The following is a 19629-nucleotide window of genomic DNA, read 5'->3' as shown; positions in this document are numbered from 1 at the left end:
TCACCCTGTCCCCAGCCTGCCCGTGTGCTCACCCACGACTTTACCTTGCACTATGGTGGGGCAACTGGGAGTAAAGCTACCACCTCTTTTTCCAAATGAAATTATCTTTCAAAAACATGTGATCCAGTTATTCACTCTGGAAAAGAATTTGACAGAGGTGAAACAGAATTTCTGTAACAAATACGTGTTGTAGAATCATCTTAATATGATTAAATATTAGACGCTACATTTTCAAATAGCCCTTTGGTAGTCCCAGCTGGTGGTAAAGTCATGTCAGTGAGAAGGATGTTTGTGGGCACCTCTGTGCTAACCTTGACAACAACAAACAGTGAAGGGAACCAACATTTCCCAAGGTCAGACATGTTCTCTAGTTCAGGGCATAACCTTATCCAAACCTGAAATTCCAAGGTGAACAGAGTTTGAAAATAGAAACAGTTAATTATTTAGCCTTCATGTCTAGATATGGCTAACGTAACTTTGGATGATTAACATCCATTTTGAACTCGAAAATTTGTTCATTTAATTCATTTTTCCCCCTTCCTTTAGAGAAACCAACTTAAAATTTAAGATGTCACTTGAAATCACAGACCAGTACCTCCAAAGAGAAGATACATTGGCAACATTTGATGGTTTGTACAAAACATGTCTTACTTTGCTTTAAATTTTAGTTGCTTGGTTCAATTCCTATTGAGTAAAACCAGAAAGAGTTTTGTATGTGATTAATTATGTGAATCTTATATTTTAAAAAGGTTTTATTGAATGTGAAGAACCCAATAACCGACTAGATAAGTTTACGGGAACACTATTTTGGAGAAACACAAGTTTTCCTTTGGATGCTGATAAAATTTTGTTACGTGGCTGTGTAATTAGGAACACCGATTTCTGCCATGGCTTAGTCATTTTTGCAGGTACTTTCAGAGTTTCTTGGGAAATTAATCAGCTGTGATCTTTAAAGACTTAAAGGAGGGGATTGCTTTTCTGTCCTTTCTCTATCAAAACCAAAAGAAGAGTAATAGCATCCTGAGCTATTCTTTTTTTTTTTTGAGACAGAGCCTGACTCTGTAGCCCAGGCTGGAGTGCAGTAGTGCAATCTCAGCTCACTGCAACCTCTGCCTCCTGGGTTCAAGTGATCCTCCTGTCTCAGCCTCCAGAGTAGCTGGGATTATAAGCATGTGCTACCATGCCCGGCTAATTTTTGTATTTTTAGTAGAGACGGTTTTGCCATGTTGGCCAGGCTGGCCTCGAACCCCTGACCTCGGGTGATCCGCCCACCTCAGCCTCCAAAAGTGCTGGGATTACAGGTGTAAACCACCATGGCTGGCCAAGACGAGTAATTTTATTGGCGAGCTAGTGAATTGATTTTTTTCCCAATTGATAATTACATTGAATTTTCCATTTTCAGGTGCTGACACTAAAATAATGAAGAATAGTGGGAAAACCAGATTTAAAAGAACTAAAATTGATTACTTGATGAACTACATGGTTTACACGGTATTTATTTTTCATCTCAGTAGATCTCTCATCTAGATTACTGTCTTTTGTGCTAATATTATTGTATGTTTTTCTAATACAAAGAAATCTTACCTCTTTAGGTGGAACAGAAAAATTCTTGGGCACTCCAAGCTTCAAATGCAGGAAGAAGGGATTTTTCTCAAAAACACCTCCCTTTTTCTCAGAAATGCCATACTTTTAACAGGAGAATCCCCTTGGGAAGGGAAATTTCAGTTGTAGGGTGCCCTGAGTGCTTTGATGACGGGAACTGGAAAACCCAGAAGCCCTAGATACATTAGTGAAGCTGGACTACTGAAGTCAATGTAGGGTTGATTTCATTGCTGTTACTTTCCCATAGAGGCAGTTCTCTTAGAAGCAAACCTCCCCTGGGCCCCCCACCCCGCAGCGTCTACTGTATGGCTCCAAATACAAGGCAAGGCTTAAAATCAAGTATGTCAAAGACCCCCAAGATCACTCTCAGGTTTGATGATTCACTGGAAGGACTCATAGGCCCCAGCACATAGTTGTATTCACAGCTGTGACTCATTACAACAAAAGGACACGGAGCACGATAAGCCAAAGGCTCATGGAGCAAAGTGCAAAGGAAACCAAGTGCAAGCTTCCAAAAGTCTGCCATCCCGCCCACGCTCCCCACCAAGCCATACACAAAATAAGCACTTACTTCTCCCAGCAGCAATTAATGACACCACAAGTGAAATGTTGTCTATACCAGGGAAGCCCATGAGAGACTCGGTGTCAAGGGTTTTTAACAAAAAAACTCTAGACTCCCCGAAAGAATACAGATGGTCAGCATAAACCATGCTGTTTGCACAGTTAGGCATCGTGAGTTATTCTTTTTTTTTTTTTTTTGAGATGGAGTTTCGCCCATCTGCCCAGGCTAGAGTGCAACGGCATGATCTTGGTTCACTGCAATCTCTGCCTCCCAGGTTCAAGTGATTCTCCTGCCTCAGCCTCCCAAGTAGCTGGGATTACAGGCAGCTGCCACTCCACCTGGCTAATTTTTGTATTTTTGGTAGAGATGGGGTTTCACCATGTTGGCCAGGCTGGTCTCGAACCCCTGACCTCAAGTGATCTGCCCGCCTCGGCCTCCCAAAGTGCTGGGATTACGAGCATGAGCCACTGCACCCAGCCCATGAGCTATTCTCATCAGAGAATAAAAAATAACCGGGAAATCCTCCAAACATCTAAGTTACCAGATACCAGCCCAGGGCAAACCTTGCAAGCAGGCTTCGGAGGAAGCAGTCTCAGACCTGCTATGTTTGCTCTTTTCTGCCCATGTGGTGACCCCAAATATTAAGCACTCCTTCTATTTCCCAATGAAAATGTTTTCAAGTATTTAGTTCAATTTGAATGCATACTTCTAATACTTACTCTTTGATTGCATATACATATTTAAAATTAGATAAAAATAATAATTTAAGAAACATTTTCCCCTGCTTTCTTGTTTCATGAGAATTGTATTTGAACTTTTCACAGTCATTGCTGGTGTCATGGTTGTGGTTATGAGTGCGGCACTCTCAAAAGCCTATTGGCACTCTGCTATTTCCATGACAAAGTTGTGAGATATAGCACTTTTGGAGTCTGTGTTCAGAAATTTAAATTTGTCTCTGGAATTTTATTCCCATTTGCAAATCTCTGAGTACCACTAGGAGAGTTGACTTTTTATTCTTTCCCTAAATATATGCTCATAACTTCTACAACATAATACTTATCATATTGCTTCTTAAGTGATCTTATTTTACAATGTTATGCAATACTTGTGACATTACACCTTAAGGAATAGTGGCCCAAATATAGATGAAATTTTGTTACCCTGAAAAAAAAATTCTGGTTGGGTGAGGGCCACCTGTAATCCCAGCAATTTGGGAGACTGAGGCAGGCAAATCACTTGAGGTCAGGAGTTCCAGACCAGCCTGGCCAACATGGTTAAACTCATCTCTACTAAAAAGACAAATATTAGCCAGGCGTGGTGGCGCGTGCCTGTAATCCCAGCTACTCAGGAAGCTGAGGCATGAGAATTGTTTGAACCAGGGAGGTGGAGGTTGTAGTGAGCCACAGTGGCACCACTGCACTCCAGCCTGAGCGATACAGTGAGACTGTCTTAAAAAAAAAATCTGTTGAATATTTTCTATACGCATTCCAGTTTTCCAATTCAGCCTTGTTGGAAGTTGTTTTGTGCTAAGTAAGATGACTTCCCCAAACAGTATGTTATTGTTCAACGTAAACATAATTGAGAGAATGCCCTACAATATAAGACTCTTCAAGGATTTGAATGTAAGACACCACCTTCTCTTTTGAAAGATAATTTTGGGAACAAAACCTCACCTTCTGTGGGAGATGTAGGATACATCAGTCAATCGTAGCAATCAAATAGACTTTCAAAGCGTTATGTTGGCGCTGTTTTTATTTGACATACATTATTTTTACAGACTACTAAATTCTCAAACATATGAAGTATTGAGTAAGGTTAATTAGCATTTAGGAAATGCAAGAGGTTGGAAATCCATCTTCAGAATGCATTTAAATGTTTTCTGTCTTCTAGATCTTTGTTGTTCTTATGCTGCTTTCTGCTGGTCTTGCCATCGGCCATGCTTATTGGGAAGCACAGGTGGGCAATTACTCTTGGTATCTCTATGATGGAGAAGATGATACACCCTCCTACCGTGGATTCCTCAATTTCTGGGGCTATATCATTGTTCTCAATACCATGGTACCCATCTCTCTCTATGTCAGGTAAGGCTGTCCTCTCTGGCATTTTGCTTTAATGGAAGAATGTTGTACCTTCTCCCAACATAGTGCCTTCATTTCTAACAATCATTGTTTCAAAGGTCACAAAGAACAGGTAAGAAAATCACGTTCATTTCAAAACTGAGAGTAAGAGAGGAAAAGGAAATTAACATTTGAGTATCCACTCTGTGCCAGGCACCTTTTATCTCATCCTGTTTGCAGATAAGGCTAGGGAATTTCAAAGATCGATTGATACTCCTGTAGTCATTGTCTTATTAGTGAGGTTCCCTTCACACCGGGTTCCAAAGCCCAGACTTCAGAAAGAACCTGGGAGGAGGGGAAGATTTAGCATGTGATGGAAAAACTTAGTTTTCCCTTTCGGAAGTGGTCCTCACCTCTTATCTGAGCCTTCCTTATTATCATCTGCCACACCTAAGGTGGAGAACTTGTGCTTTCTGGCCACTACCTCCTGGTAGGAAAGAAATTCCCTGTCCTTCATCAGCCTCTCAAAATGTTCTCTTTTTCATCTCAAATCTCAATCACAACAACAAAGTCAGGGGTATATATCTCTGATAAGTGGTAAGCAGCTGATTTGCTGATATTTCTTAATTTTTCACTTTTACTTTTTTTTTTAGAGATGGAGTTTCACTCTTGTTGCCTAGGCAGGAGTGCAATGGCATGATCTTGGCTCACTGCAACTTCTGCCTCCCGGGTTCAAGCGATTCTCCTGCCTCAGCCTCCTGAGTAGCTGGGATCACAGGTGCCCGCCACCACACCTGGCTACTTGTCTTTTTAGTAGAGACAGGTTTCACCAAGTTGGCCAGGCTGGTCTTGAACTCCTGACCTCAGGTGATCTGCCCACCTCGCCTCCCAAAGTGCTAGAATTACAGGCGTGAGTCACCACGCCCGGGAATTTTCTCTTTTTAACAGGAAAGTTCACTGCCCTTGGCCAAACTGACTTTGAGAGCTTTTCGGGAGGGTTAGTGCTTTGGAATAAACCCAGCAGCCACAGTTCATTCTTAGTTCTGATAAAGAATAGCCCAGGGACATGGGGATCACATACACACCTATAATTAGAGGCATTTATTTTATTTTAGTGTCATTATATGTGCATTTGCTTTATTTTTAATTTGATTACATGTAGTTACTGTTGTTCTTCTAACATGAAGGAAAGCCCTGGGGCAGCCATCTGTTCCACGGCTACTGTGAGAAAAACTGAGATGAGTGTTACCTTTGTCAAGGGAACTGTTACACAGAGAATTTTGCCTAAAACTATCAATGTGTATTATAAAAGAAACTGTATACATAATTTTGTATAAAGGTATGTCACGTGACAAATATGATTTCTTTATTTTCTTGGAGATAAAGGTCCTTTGAAAACATGCTGGAGCAAGTTCTTCCAGATAGTATCTCTGCTTTGACTTCAACCCTCATTCAGAATAAACGTACCCCGCAAGTCCCCAAGTGTGATCTGGTGCTCAGCCTTCCACTCTGCCTGTACCTTCTGCACCTCAGCCCACCTCCCTGGGCTTCTGCCACTCTGGCCCCTTGATATTCTTCCTGCCACAGGGCCTTTGTACCTGCTCTTTTCTCTGCCAGGAGCATCCTTATGTAGGTATCTATCTGCTCCCCTTTCACTAAAAAGGCCTCTACTCAGACAACACCTTATTACTGTGGCCTTTCCTGACTCATTCTGTTTCTGACCACTTCTCCTTCGTGGAGATCTTCATATCTCCTTACCTTGCTTTGCTTTGATTTTTGTTTGTTTGTTGTTTGTTTTGTTTTGAGACAGAGTCTTGCTCTGTTTCCCAGGCTGGAATGCAGGAGCACGATCTCAGCTCACTGCAACCTCCACCTGCCGGGTTCAAGTGATTCCGCTACCTCAGCCTCCCTAGTAGGTGGGATTACAAGCACATGCTACCATGCCTGGCTAATTTTTGTGTTTTTAGTAGAGATGGGGTTTCACCATGTTGGTCAGGCTGGTCTCGAACTCCTGACCTCATGATCTGCCCACCTCGACCTCCCACAGTGTTGGGATTATAGGCATAGCCACCATACCTGGCCTCTGCTTTGATTTTCCACAGATAACTTCTGTCTCTGATACAGCCTCTCTTTATTAGTTTATATATTTGTCTGTCTCTACTAGAAAGTAACCTCCTTAAGAGAACAGACTTTGTTTTGTTTACAGACACGTCCCCTGCACCTAGAATGGTATCTGGTGCATAGTAGGCACTTAAGAAATATTTATGGAAGGGAAAGAAGTGGGGAGAGCATTATTTTTCCATCTGTTTAACTTGTTATGGACTTCCTTTGCCCACTTAACAATTGCTGGCTATGTAAACAGCTTCCTTATAACTGAGATAGGTAATGTCCCTTACAGTTTTAAAATGCAGATGATCCTTTTATAATATCTTATTTTGGATATTCTATAACCTTATCATAATTTAGGGATCATGATTTGGGGTATTTGTCAAAAGCCTTTTGCCCTATTTGAGAGCGCAGAGGAGTCTGTACCCTAGGGTATTCTCACTCCCTCTGCCCTACCACTGAGGGCAAAGGTGAACATGGCCATTCCAGTGCTCCTGGGTGCTATGGGGAATGGGGGAGAAGAGTCAGTCTTGCTGTGTCCACTGCTCTGTCATTGTTGCTGTGTTATCCATTCTGCTGGGCTGTGGATTCTGAACATGGGTGCCTTGGCTAAATGTGCCCAGGAGTGAGTGGCAAATCTCACTGAGCAATTTTGAATGGAAATTACTTGTCTAAAATCAGCTTGACCCTGATGCCTGAGAATGATGCATGTGATTAGGAGAAACCAGAGGCTGAGTGCATAGGCTTGTCTCCTTGGAGAGGGCTTAGTTTGGGCTGATGTAACAAAAGGTCTTTGAAATTTATTGCTCACAGTTCTGGAGGCTGGGAAGTCTCAAATCAAAGCCTCGGCAGATTCGGGGTCTGGCAATGGCTCACTTTCTCCTTGCACAGCCGGTGCCTTCCAGCTACATCCTCACATGGCAGAAGGGGCAAGCAAGCTCCTTGGAGCCCCTTATTAAGGGCACTAATCCCATTCATACGGGTGGAGCCCTCCGAAAGGCCCCACCTCAATACTGTTGAATTGGGGACTGGGTTTCAACATATGAATTTGGAGGGGGATTCTAACATCCAGACCATAGCAGTAAATAAGCAGCTTGCTCTTATCTGTACAATGAGAATAAAATCTCTACTACTTGCCACTCACATCTGAGCTCCCTACGGAAAATAATCTTCTGTCTTCCTAGCGTGGAAGTGATTCGTCTTGGACAGAGTCACTTCATCAACTGGGACCTGCAAATGTACTATGCTGAGAAGGACACACCTGCAAAAGCTAGAACCACCACACTCAATGAACAGCTCGGGCAGATCCATTATATCTTCTCTGATAAGACGGGGACACTCACACAAAATATCATGACCTTTAAAAAGTGCTGTATCAACGGGCAGATATACGGTGAGTGGAAGCCGTCACTCATTTTCTGGGTGAGTGGGGCTGCCTGCCGTGTGCAGGGCACTACCTGGACCAGAGCCTGTCTCCTGGCATTGCTGGTGCCCTCCCAATGCAGAGTCCTGCTGCTGGGGCCATTCTGCAGCTGAGCACCAGAGGAGCACCATGGACAGCACTGGGGACACATGCATGGGAGAGGACAGCGGCCAAAAGTGGGATCACGGCCGGGGCGGTGGCTCATGCTTGTAATCCCAGCACTTTGGGAGGGTGAAGCGGATAGATCCCACGAGGTCAGGGATTCAAGACCAGCCTTGCCAACATGGCAAAACCCCATCTCTACTAATAATACAAAAATTAACCAGGTGTGGTGGTGGCGCACACCTATAATCCCAGCTACTTGGGAGGCTGAGGCAGGAGAATTGCTTGAACCCGGGAGGCAGAGGTTGCAGTGAGCTGAGATCGCACCGCTGCACTCCAGCCTGGCGACAGAGTGAGACTCTGTCTAAAAAAAAAGAAAAAAATTAGAAGTCTCATTACTATATGATCCAGCAATTCCACTTCAGGTTATATACTCAAAAGTACTGAAACAGGGGCTCAAAGAGGTATTTGTACACCTGTGTTTATAGCAGCATTATTCACAATAGCCAAAAGATGGAAGCAACCCAAACGTTGATCAGTGGATGAATGGATAAAAAAAATGTGGATACACACAATGGAATATTATTCAGTCTAAGAAAGGAAGGAAAATTTGACACATGCTGCAACACAGATGAACCTGAACTCATTTATGCCAGAGGTTAAATTTTTTTGAATTTTTGCAATCAGAACTTGATGACGACCTTGAGCAGTAGGATATAAATAACTCCCACATGCTTAGCGTTCCAATAATGGAACACTAGGCATAAATGAGTTAAGGACATTATGCTAAGTGAAGTAAGCCAGTCACAAAAGGACAAATATTGTATAATTCTACTTATATGAAGTACTTAGAATAATCAAATTTATAGAGACAAAGTAGAATGATGGTTACCAGGGGCTGGGGTCAGGGGAATTGGGAGTTACTGTTGAATGGGTACAGAGTTTCAATTTGGCAAGATGAAATAGCTGCACGACATTGTGAATATACTTGATGCCACTGAACCGTATGCTTAAAAGTAGTTAAAATGGGCTGGGTGCAGTGTCTCATGCCTATAATAATAAGACTTCGGGAGGTCAAGGTGGGAGGATTGCTCGAGGCCTAGAATTCTAGAACAGCTTGGGTAACAAAGCAAAAAATTTTTAAAAATTAGCAGAGTTTGGTGCTGCATGCCTACAGTTCCAGTTACCTGGGAGGCTGAGGCAGGAAGATCCCTTAAGCCTGGGAGTTGAAGGCTACAGTGAATACACCACTGCACTCCAGCATGGGTGATGGAGCAAGACCCTGTCTCAAAACAGCAACAACAAAACTTGGTTGGCTGGTGTGCAGGGGCTCACATCTGCAACCCCAGCACCTTGGGAGGCTGAGGCAGCCACATCCCTTGAGACCAGGAGTTTGAGACCAGCCTGGGCAACATGACAAAACCCCATCTCTGGCCAGGTACGGTGGCTCACGCCTGTAATCCCAGCACTTTGGGAAGCTGAGGTGGGCGGATCACCAAGTCAGGAGTTTGAGACCAGCCTGGCCAATATGATGAAACTCCATCTCTACTAAAAATACAAAAATTATCTGGGCGTGGTGGTAGGCACCTGTAGTCCCAGCTACTCAGGAGGCTGAGGCAGGAGAATCACTTGAACCCAGGAGGTGGAGGTTGCAGTGAGCAAGACTGTGCCACTGCACTCAGGCCTGGGCGACAGAGCGAGATTCCGTCTCAAAAAAAAAAACAAAAAAACACACGCCTCTACAAAACAATAATAAAATAATAATAATACAAAAATTAGCCAGGCATGGTGGTATGTGCTTGTAGTTCCAGTTACTTGAGAGGCTGAGGTAGGATCACCTGAGCCCGGGGACATCAAGGTTATTGTGAGCTGGGTTTACACCACTGCACTCCAGCCTGGGTGACAGAGTGAAACCCTGACTCAAAAAATCAAACCAAAAATTGGTTAAGATGGTAAATTTTATTGTGTGTATTTCACTACAGTTGTTTTGTTTTCTTTGTTGTTTTTGTTTTTAAGACGGTGTCTCACTGTCACCCAGGCTGGAGTGCAGTGGCGCGATCTCAGCTCACTGCAACTCCTCCACCTCCCAGGTTCACATGATTCTCCTCCCTCAGCTTCCTGGGTAGCTGGGATTACAGGTGCACAGCACCGTCCCTGGCTAATTTTTTTTTTTTTTTTTTTTTCAGTAGAGATGAGGTTTCACCATGTTGACCAGGCTGGTATCGAACCCCTGACCTCAAGTGAACCACCTGCCTAAGCCTCCCAAAGTGCTGGAGTTACAGGCATGAGCCACCACACCTGGCCTACAATAGTTTTTTGTTTGTTTGTTTGTTTTTGTTTTTGTTTTTCTTGAGACAGAGTCTCGCTTTGTCACCCAGGCCAGAGTGCGGAGGCGCAATCTTGGCTCACTGAAACCTCTGCCTTCCGGGTTCAAGTAATTATCCTGCCTCAGCCTCCTGAGTAACTGGGACTACAGGTGTGTGCCACCATTTCCAGCTAATTTTTGTGTTTTTAATAGAGATGGAGTTTCACCATGACAGCCAGGCTGGTCTTGAACTCCTGACCCCAGGTGATCCGCCCTTCTTAGCCTCCCAAAGTGCTGGGATTACAGGCGTAAGCCACCACACCCAGCCAATAGTTTTAAAATTGATTTCGGTTCTAATTTTCTGAAACATTTAGAAATTTAATTTTCTGTAAATTTACAAATAATATTAAGGTTAATACTAGATTCAAATAGAGTGTTCTCTATTTTAAATAGACTTAAAAACACAATTATTTAAAATGATATAGGGACACGCATATATACTTCCTACTTGTAGGAAACTGTACACCATGAGTGCCTTTTCTCATAAGGAGTATCAGTGAAGATGGTGGGGCACTGAGGGGCTGAGGACGTGGCTCACATGTGTGGATCCTTCTGACTTGGGGGAGGTAAAGCATTTCAAAGGATATGACCCAGACCCCTAGGAGAAAGTAGTAGGGACAGGCACCAGTATTTGAATAACTAGACCAGGGGTCATCTAATGTTTTCTGTAAAGAGCCAGATAATAAATATGTTAGCCTGTCCAGGCCATATATGGTCTTACCTCCCCCACTACATAAGCAAAGCCATGTAAGGAGACAGGCGGAGAATCAATTTGTTTTATCTGGACACAGGTGGAGAATCAATTTGTTTTATCCTGTTTGTTTCTCAGGGGACCATCGGGATGCCTCTCAACACAACCATAACAAAATAGAGGTAAGGCCTTTAAGCTGAAGAATTGTTTGGGATGCTAGGGATGTCAGGGTCCCAGCAGGGCCATGCTTCCTTTGAAGGTCTAGAGAAGACTCTTTTCGTTGCCTTTTCCCTGCTCCTGGTGGTTGTCCACAGTCCTTGGTGTTCCTTGGCTTGGAGACTTGGAAACACAACTCTGTATCTCTGCTTTTGTTGTCACATGGTGTCCCCCTGTGTGTCTGTGTGTCTCTGTGTCCACGCTTCCCCTTCTAATAAGGATACCAATCATTGGATTAGGACCCACCCTAATTGAGTATCACCTCATTTTATCTTGATTACATCTGTAAAGACCCTATTTCTAAATAAGGTCACATTCATAGGTACCAGAGGTTAGAACTTCAACATATCTTTTGGGGGAACACAGTTTAGTCTACCACAAAGTACCTTTTTGACTGGGCTTGGTGACTCATGCCTGTAATCCTAGCACTTTGGGAGGCTGAGATGGGCAGATCAATTGAGTCAAGGAGTTTGAAACCAGAGAAACCCCATCTCTACAAAAAAAATACAAAAATCAGCCAGGTATGGTGGTGCATGCCCATAGGCCCATCTACTCAGAAGGATTGCTTGAGCCCAGGAGACAGAAGTTGCAGAGAACTGAGATCAAGCCACTGCAGTCCAGCCTGGGTGACAGAGTGAGACCCATATATGGTCATATATATTTCCAAAAAAAAAAAAAAAGTATCTTTTTATTGAAGACAGTTGTGAGCCTCTTGACATTTAAGAATGTGCTAAAATCCTAAGGTGGTTTTTGCATAATTGAAACCTTGCCTTTCAAGGAAAGTTCATGTCATGTGTTAAGTGAAAAATATTTTATAAAATCATATTTTGTTTTTCTCCATTTCTTTCAGCAAGTTGATTTTAGCTGGAACACATATGCTGATGGGAAGCTTGCATTTTATGACCACTATCTTATTGAGCAAATCCAGTCGGGGAAAGAGCCAGAAATACGACAGTTCTTCTTCTTGCTCGCAGTTTGCCACACGGTTATGGTGGATAGGACTGATGGTGAGCGTTTCTCTGGCATCTCAGGCATTAGAGACCAGGTTTTTTGTTTCCGGGTAACTCCTGCTTATGACTCAAATGCATGTCAAGTGGTACAAATCTGTCGCATATTCGAATGCAGTGAATATTTTTCAGCACTTACCACTAGATGGTTTATGGAAGAGCAAAGTAGGAAACAAGCTTCTTGTCCCTGAAAATTTACATCTTATTCATAGTTATGGCTCCAGGTGTATTTTTTTCACTTTGCAAATGAAATCTTTTTGAAAGAAATGATTGATACTTGAATTATGATAGAAGAATCTAACTTTTCTTAGCACATTTATTACTGAGCATTTACTGAGTGTGAAAAGTCAAGCCTTATCTATATCAGAAATGGACTCTGAACTTGACTAATCTTTTCTACCAAATAATTTGAGATATATGCTCTTATTTACTAGATTCTGTTATAGTTTGGGTTTGAAATAATATCAGCCTTAGCCTGGATCTCTTCTGGGTGCCTTTTCCATTTAAAGGAGCATAATCAATGTGAATTTCATGGGAACAAGCAGAATGGCTTGTAAATTCCTTTGCAGAATCCTTCAATGCAGTTTGTGCCAGCTTTGTCACAGCAAGTTTGTCCTATATCAAGGAAAGCTAGTCATTTTATCACAAATGGACATAATGATAAGTTATATAGACACACATACACTTTATAGAAAGTGCAAAAGGAGTTCCTTTGGTGTTTCTGTAATGAAGCACAGTCTGCCTTCACTTCATTCATTCTCTTCACCCACTTCACTACATCTTCCACTTTTTACTTCAGTCAGTGCAGCATACATAAGTCCCTCTCTGTTCTCAACCTTCATGTTTCATATGTAGCAGGTATGAAATTTCCAGAGAAGGAATATGCGTAAAAACTAAATGTGTAGGCCAACGCATGGTGGCTCACACCTGTAATCCCAGCATTTGGAAGGTCGAGGTGAGTGGATTGCTTGAGCTCAGGAGTTCAAGACCAGCCTGAGCAACACGGCAAAACCCCATCTCACCAAAAAATACCAAAAATTAGCCAGGCGTGATGGCACATGCCTGTAGTGCCAGCTACTCAGGTGGGGATCACTTGAGCCCAGGAGGTCAAGGCTGCAGTGAGCCATAGTCTCACCATTACACTCCAGCCTGGGTGATGGAATGAGACCCTATCTCAAAAAAACAAAAAACAAAACAAAACAAAAAACACCTAAATGTATAGAAGCTGTATGTGATACCTTTCAGCAAGTTTCAAAGAAACCCATTTTCCACAGATGAATCTAATATTGCGATGAAGCAAGGTAACAGAGTTCAGATTAGGGTGGATACATGGAAGGGTTTATCAGCAGACAACGTGGGGAAAGATAGAAAGGGACGATACCAGGTCATGAATCATGGAAGCAGAGGTCAAAGTCTATTTGACTCGCCAAGCCAATTTTACTCAGTCTGTAAGCATAAAGTATGACATTACAAAGTCACCTGGTTCTCTTTGGTTTTGACAATTGTACTCTTCTCTGAGTACATGATAGTATTTTAAGGGCTAACTGGTCAACTTAGGCAAATGTAAATTCATCCTGTGGTCCCTATTCTATTTTTCCCCAGTGGGATATTATGGGAAGAGCCCTGGACTACGTGCTAGAGATGAGTCAGCCCAGTTTGGGTCCCTGTCTGAGAACCACCTTCCTCGGTGTTGTAGTGAGAAGGTTGGATGTACAAAGTTCCTTCCAGCAGGGAAGGTGGCTTTGTTTTCTTTTAGTTTGTTTTTACACCTTCAACTTTTATTTTAGGTTCAGGATATACATGCATGTTTGTTACATGGGTATATTGCATGATCCTGAAGTTTGGAGTACAATTGATCCCATCATCCAGGTAGTGAACACAGAACTTAATAGTTTTTTTCTTCTTTTCTTTTTTTTCTTTTTGAGACGGAGTCTCGAACTATCGCCCGAGCTGGAGTGCAATGGTGCGATCTCGGTTCACTGCAACCTCTGCCTCCTGGGTTCACACGATTCTCCTGCCTCAACCTCCTGAGTAGCTGGGATTACAGGTGCACACCACCACACCTGGCTAAGTTTTCATATTTTTAGTAGAGATGGGGTTTCACTATGTTGGCCAGGCTGGTCTCAAACTCCTGACCTCATGATCCACTGGCCTCGGCCTCCCAAAGTGCTGGGATTACAGGCGTGAGCCACTGCGCCTGGCCCTGATAACAAGTTTTTCAACCCTTGTTGCCCTCCCTCGCTCCTCTCTCTTGAAGTCCCCACTATCTATTTTTGCAATCTTTATGTCCCAATGTACTCATGTACCCAATGTTAAGTGAGAACATGTGTTAGGTATGTGGTCTTCTGTTTCTGAGTCAATTTGCTTAGGAATATGGCCTAATCTCTATTGTGACAAAGGACATGATTTTGTTCTTTTTTATGGCTGCATAGTTTTTTAGTCCAAGTGTCTTCCAGCAGTCATAAGGTTGAAATTTGGACCAAGTCTTTGACATTCTTCCCATCTCTGTTAGTCTACAATTCTGTGATTCCATTATCGGAAGGTAATGGAAAACATTTCTTTTTTCTTTAATGATAAAAAGATCAAGGTATTTGCTCTAGATATGATTGTCTTACTTGTGGGAACTTTACCACCTTTTATTATTTTGTTTCTTTTTTCTGCTGGAAATGCGTTTGCTGTCACTTATGCCATATATCGCTGTGCCAGCTTAAATTGCTGAAGGGAAAGGCTTTTTTCTCACCGCTGCTGATTTGTCTCTGGTTAAATACTTTGCCCTCTGGCACTTGTATATGTTTGCTACGTGGCCGGATTTAGGAAGTGCATTTATAGCTTCTAGTGAATGACTTTCTGGGTGAACTAATATAGAGAGATCCTAAAGTGTCATCTTTAATTATTAATTAGGAAGTGATTAATTCTGACTTAAAGAGTGAATCCTCTGAGCCAATTGTGAAGGAAGGAGGTGTGTTTAGCTCTCTCTGCCACCATTACCCCAGAGCACTGACCATTCTAAGTGAGACTAGGGGATAAACAGCTGCTCATGCATCTGTGGCCTTCATCCTGGTCGAAGTATTCTGGAAAACTAAATGCTCTTTCTGTCCAAAGTCATCTGGCCATGGAAATGCTTTTCCTTCTATTTTGAGACAAAATAACTAGAGTAGAAAAATAGAAGATCTTGGGTAGGCAGTGTATTTTTTAAACTTTTTACTGAAGTACAACATGTGTATACAGAGATATGTACGTATCATAAGTATATAACTCAATGAATTTTCACAAGCTAATACTCTTGTAATGAGCACCCAGATTAAAAAAACAAAAACATTGTCAATCCCCCTAGAATTCCCTTTACATTCCTTTCCAGTGATTAACTCTCCAGGAAAAGTACTTTCCTGACTATGAATAACGCAGATTAGCTTTGTCAGTTTTTGGCTTATATAAGTGGGATCATGTAGCATATGTACTCTTTTGTGTATCTGGCTGTGAGATTTATTCCTATTCTTATTGGTTTTTTTCCTTTTTCCTAAAAGAGACTGCATCTTGCTCTGTCTGCCAGGCTGGAGTGCAGTGGAATGATCAAAGCTCACTATAACCTCACACTCCTGGGCTCAAGTGATCCTCCTGCCTCAGCCTTCTGAATAGTTGGGATTACAGGCATGTGCCACCGAACCTAGCTTATTCTTATTGTTGAAATGTAGTTGTGAATAGAAGACAATTTTCCATTATTTAACTTTTAAACATTAAGATATCGGATAGTGATCAAACTAAGGTTGGTTGGTTGGTTGGTTGGTTTCAACTTTTCTTTTCTTTTCTTTCTTTTTTTTTTTTTTGAGATGGAGTCTCGCTCTGTCACCAGGTTGGAGTGCAGCGGTGCAATCTCGACTCACTGCAACCTCCACCTCCTGGGTTCAAGTGATTCTCCTGCTTCAGCCTCCCGAGTAGCTGGGACTATAGGCATACATCACCATGCCTGGCTAACTTTCTATATTTTTAGTACAGACAGGGTTTCACCATGTTAGTCAGGATGGTCTCGATCTCCTGACCTCGTCATCTGCCTGCCTCAGCCTCCCAAAGTGCTGGGATTACAGGTGTGAGCCAATGCACCCAGCCTGTGATTTTTTGTGTTTTGTTTTGTTTTGTTTTTTATAAGGAGAATACAGCTATGGTAAAGAAAAAAATAGCCTGGGCAACGTGGTGAGATCCCATCTCTACAAAAAAATACCAACATTAGCTGGGCGTGGTGATGTGCGCCAATAGTCCCAGCTACTCGGGAAGCTGAGGCAGGAGGATCACTTGCGCTTGGGGTGATCGAGGCTTCAGTGAGCTGAGATGATGCCACTGCACTCCAGCCTTGGTGCCAGAGTAAGACCCTGTCTCAAAAAAACAAAAGATAGAAAGAAAACATACTCTTTCAGAGGGAAGATAAACTGGTACAACCTTCTTGGAAAACAAATTAGTAATGTATACCAATGAGTTTTAAAATTGTCAGTGTTCTGTGGCTCAGTATTTTCCTAATAGGAATCTGCTCTTAGAAAATAAGCCAGGGGCTGGGGCAGTGGCTCACGCCTGTAATCCCAACACCTCACGGACTGAGGCAGGCGAATCACTTGAGTCCAGGAGTTTGAGAAAAGCCTGAGCAACATGGTGAAACCCTGTCTTTACAAAAAAAATACAAAAAATTAGCTAGGTGTGGTGGCATGTACCTGTAATCCCAGCTACTTGGGAGGATGAGGTAGGAGGATCACTGAGCCTGGGGAGATTGAGGCTGCAGTGTGCCATGATCGTGCCACTGCACTGCAGCCTGGGCAACAGGGTGAGACCCTGTTTCAGAAAAACAAGAAAGAAAGAGAATAAGCCAGGTGTGGTGACATGCGCCTGTAGTCCTAGCTACTCATTAGGCTGAGGCAGAAGGATCACTTGGGCCCCAGAGATCAGGACCAGCCTGGACAACATAGGGAGATCCCTGTCTCTAAAAAGAAAAAAGAAACAGAAAAATCTTTGCACACATACAAGAGGGTTATTAAAATGTTATTTTTTGAGAGTAAAAAACTTTGGAAATAAACTAAGTGTCTGTAATGGGAAAATGATAACATGTTTACATCTGTTTAAATGTTTATAAAGAATTTAAAAAGGGATGGCAATATACTCAGATACAGCATTAAAATGATCAAGATGTAAATGTATATTCAGCTTGATAGAAACAATTTCAGATACGGACATTTTAAAAGGTGCTGGAAGGAATGATAAAGTGTCGACACCTGTTTTTCCTGTGGCTAGTGGGATTATGGGAATTTTCCCCCATTCTCCGCCAATGTTTCACTTTTAGTTTGTATTACTGTTTATAAGTCAAGATAAAACAAAGAAGTTTCCATCTTGGCATAACCCTTCAGAGTCAATGACTTGTTTTCCTGGGGATGCTTTGGGCTTTGCAGCCCAGCTGACCCCCACAAGAGCCTCAGCGGAGGCCTCAACAATGAGCTCTGCATTTGGTTTTACAGCTTTTCTGGGATTTCTCTTGCTTTCTTGTTAGGTCAGCTCAACTACCAGGCAGCCTCACCCGATGAAGGTGCCCTGGTAAACGCTGCCAGGAACTTCGGCTTTGCCTTCCTCGCCAGGACCCAGAACACCATCACCATCAGTGAGCTGGGCACCGAAAGGACTTATAATGTTCTTGCCATTTTGGACTTCAACAGTGACCGGAAGCGAATGTCTATCATTGGTAAGTCCCCCTCAGAGTCTGTCTATGAATCGCTCATTTAGATATTGCTTGTGCCCATTGTATTGAATGGCACCAGGATAAAGCAGCCAGTGAACGAGCTACTTGGCTCCTGGGAGATTTCTGCAGATTTTTTGAAACTGGTATTGTTTTCTTCATTCTTCACTATGTTCCCTACTCAAAGGGACAGCCGCAGTATCTCTGAATCTTGCAAATGCTGCTCATATTCTTTTTTAATCTCTCTCTCTCTTTTTTTTTTTTTTAGATGGAGTCTTGCTCTGTCACCCAGGAGTACAGTGGCGTGATCTCAGGTCACTGAAACCTCCGCCTCCCGGGTTCAAGCGATTCTCCTGCCTCAGCCTCCTGAGTAGCTGGGATTATAGCTACTGACATTCTTTAACCATGTGGGCTGCCAGATGCTGAATCTGGGGTGGCAGGTGGAACGCTTCTGAAGTAGCAGATAGACATTTGTAGCAGTCTTTTATTTTAAACAACACAAGCTCTTTTATTTTTGAGCACCTCTGAGTGCTGTCTTCTGTACTTGATGGCAGGGAAGGGAGGGCTCAGCAGGAAAAGATTTCTGAGAAAATCAAGGCTATGCTTATGAATCAAAATCATACCTGCAATGCAGGCACGTAACAGACCACCAAGTGAAGATGAAAATCACTTCCTACCACTGAACTGCTTTAAATTCGTAGTTTGAAATAATCTCAAACTTACAGAAAAGTTGCAAGAATGGTTTAAAGAACTCTCATACTCTTCCATATCCACCAATTGTTAACATTTGCCGTATATATAATTTCATTCTATATATCTATATATATACACATACATATATATGTACACACACATACATACACATTATTGTTTTCTGAACCATTTGAGAATAAATTGCACTAGAAGGAGCAAGATTACATGATAAAAAAAAGAAAATAAAAATATAACAAAGAGACTCAATTGCAGGCCTAATGTCCTTTTCCCCTAAATACTATACTGTATACCATAGTAGGTATTTCCTAAGAACAGGCACATTCACTTATATATACAGTCCAATGATCAGAACCAGAAAATTTAAAACAGTACAATATTGTCTAATCAATAGACTTTTTCAGATTTTACTAGGGAAGTTCATTCTTTATGTTTTTCTGGCCCAGGATCCAATCCAAGATCACAGGTTACATTAGGTGACCATGACTTTGAGTCAAGGATGGTTCAACCTCTTTTTGATCTTTCATCCATTGACATTTTTAAAAACCACACACTGGTTATTTTATAGGCTATCCCCCCACTTGGATTTGTCTGATATTCCCTCATGATTAGAGCTAGGTTACACATTGTTGGCAGGACAAGTCCATAAGTGATGCTGTGCTCTTCTTTAAGTATCACATCAGAAGGTATATATATACACACACACGTATATATTTATATGTATATATTTGTATATACATATATGTATATATGTGTGTATATACATATATATGTGTATATGTGTGTGTGTATATATGTATGTGTATATATTTTATATATATATATATATATATATATTTTTTTTTTTTTTGAGACTGAGTTTCACTCTTGTTGCCCAGGCTGGAGTGCAGTGGTATGATCTCAGCTCACCACAACCTCCACCTCCCAGGTTCAAGCAATTCTCCTGCCTCAGCCTCCTGAGTAGCTGGGATGACAGGCATGCGCCACCACTCCCAGCTGATTTTGTATTTTTTAGTAGAAGCAAGGTTTCTCCATGGTGGTCAGGCTAGTCTCCAACTCCCGACCTCAGGTGATCAACCC

General features: G+C 42.2%; 1 protein-coding gene across 5 annotated transcripts in view; it reads left to right on the top strand.

Moving 5' to 3' along the window:
- Positions 1 to 19629, top strand: part of ATP8B1 (ATPase phospholipid transporting 8B1) — a 149103-nt gene that overhangs the window by 100725 nt on the left and 28749 nt on the right. For all 5 annotated transcript variants that reach the window (XM_033238594.1, XM_033238578.1, XM_033238599.1 and 2 more), the window contains 8 exons: positions 547 to 629; positions 750 to 908; positions 1403 to 1491; positions 4055 to 4245; positions 7512 to 7720; positions 11047 to 11090; positions 11975 to 12131; positions 17656 to 17844. In XM_033238594.1, the coding sequence (XP_033094485.1) occupies positions 547 to 629; positions 750 to 908; positions 1403 to 1491; positions 4055 to 4245; positions 7512 to 7720; positions 11047 to 11090; positions 11975 to 12131; positions 17656 to 17844 (1121 nt within the window). The remainder of the gene's footprint in view (positions 1 to 546; positions 630 to 749; positions 909 to 1402; positions 1492 to 4054; positions 4246 to 7511; positions 7721 to 11046; positions 11091 to 11974; positions 12132 to 17655; positions 17845 to 19629) is intronic.

This window comes from Trachypithecus francoisi, unplaced genomic scaffold (genome assembly GCF_009764315.1).
Source record: "Trachypithecus francoisi isolate TF-2019V2 unplaced genomic scaffold, Tfra_2.0 Contig01474, whole genome shotgun sequence".
In the NCBI taxonomy this organism is placed as follows: domain Eukaryota; kingdom Metazoa; phylum Chordata; class Mammalia; order Primates; family Cercopithecidae; genus Trachypithecus; species Trachypithecus francoisi.
Note: the sequence above shows the minus strand (reverse complement) of the source record. Positions and strands in the feature narration are given on the sequence as shown.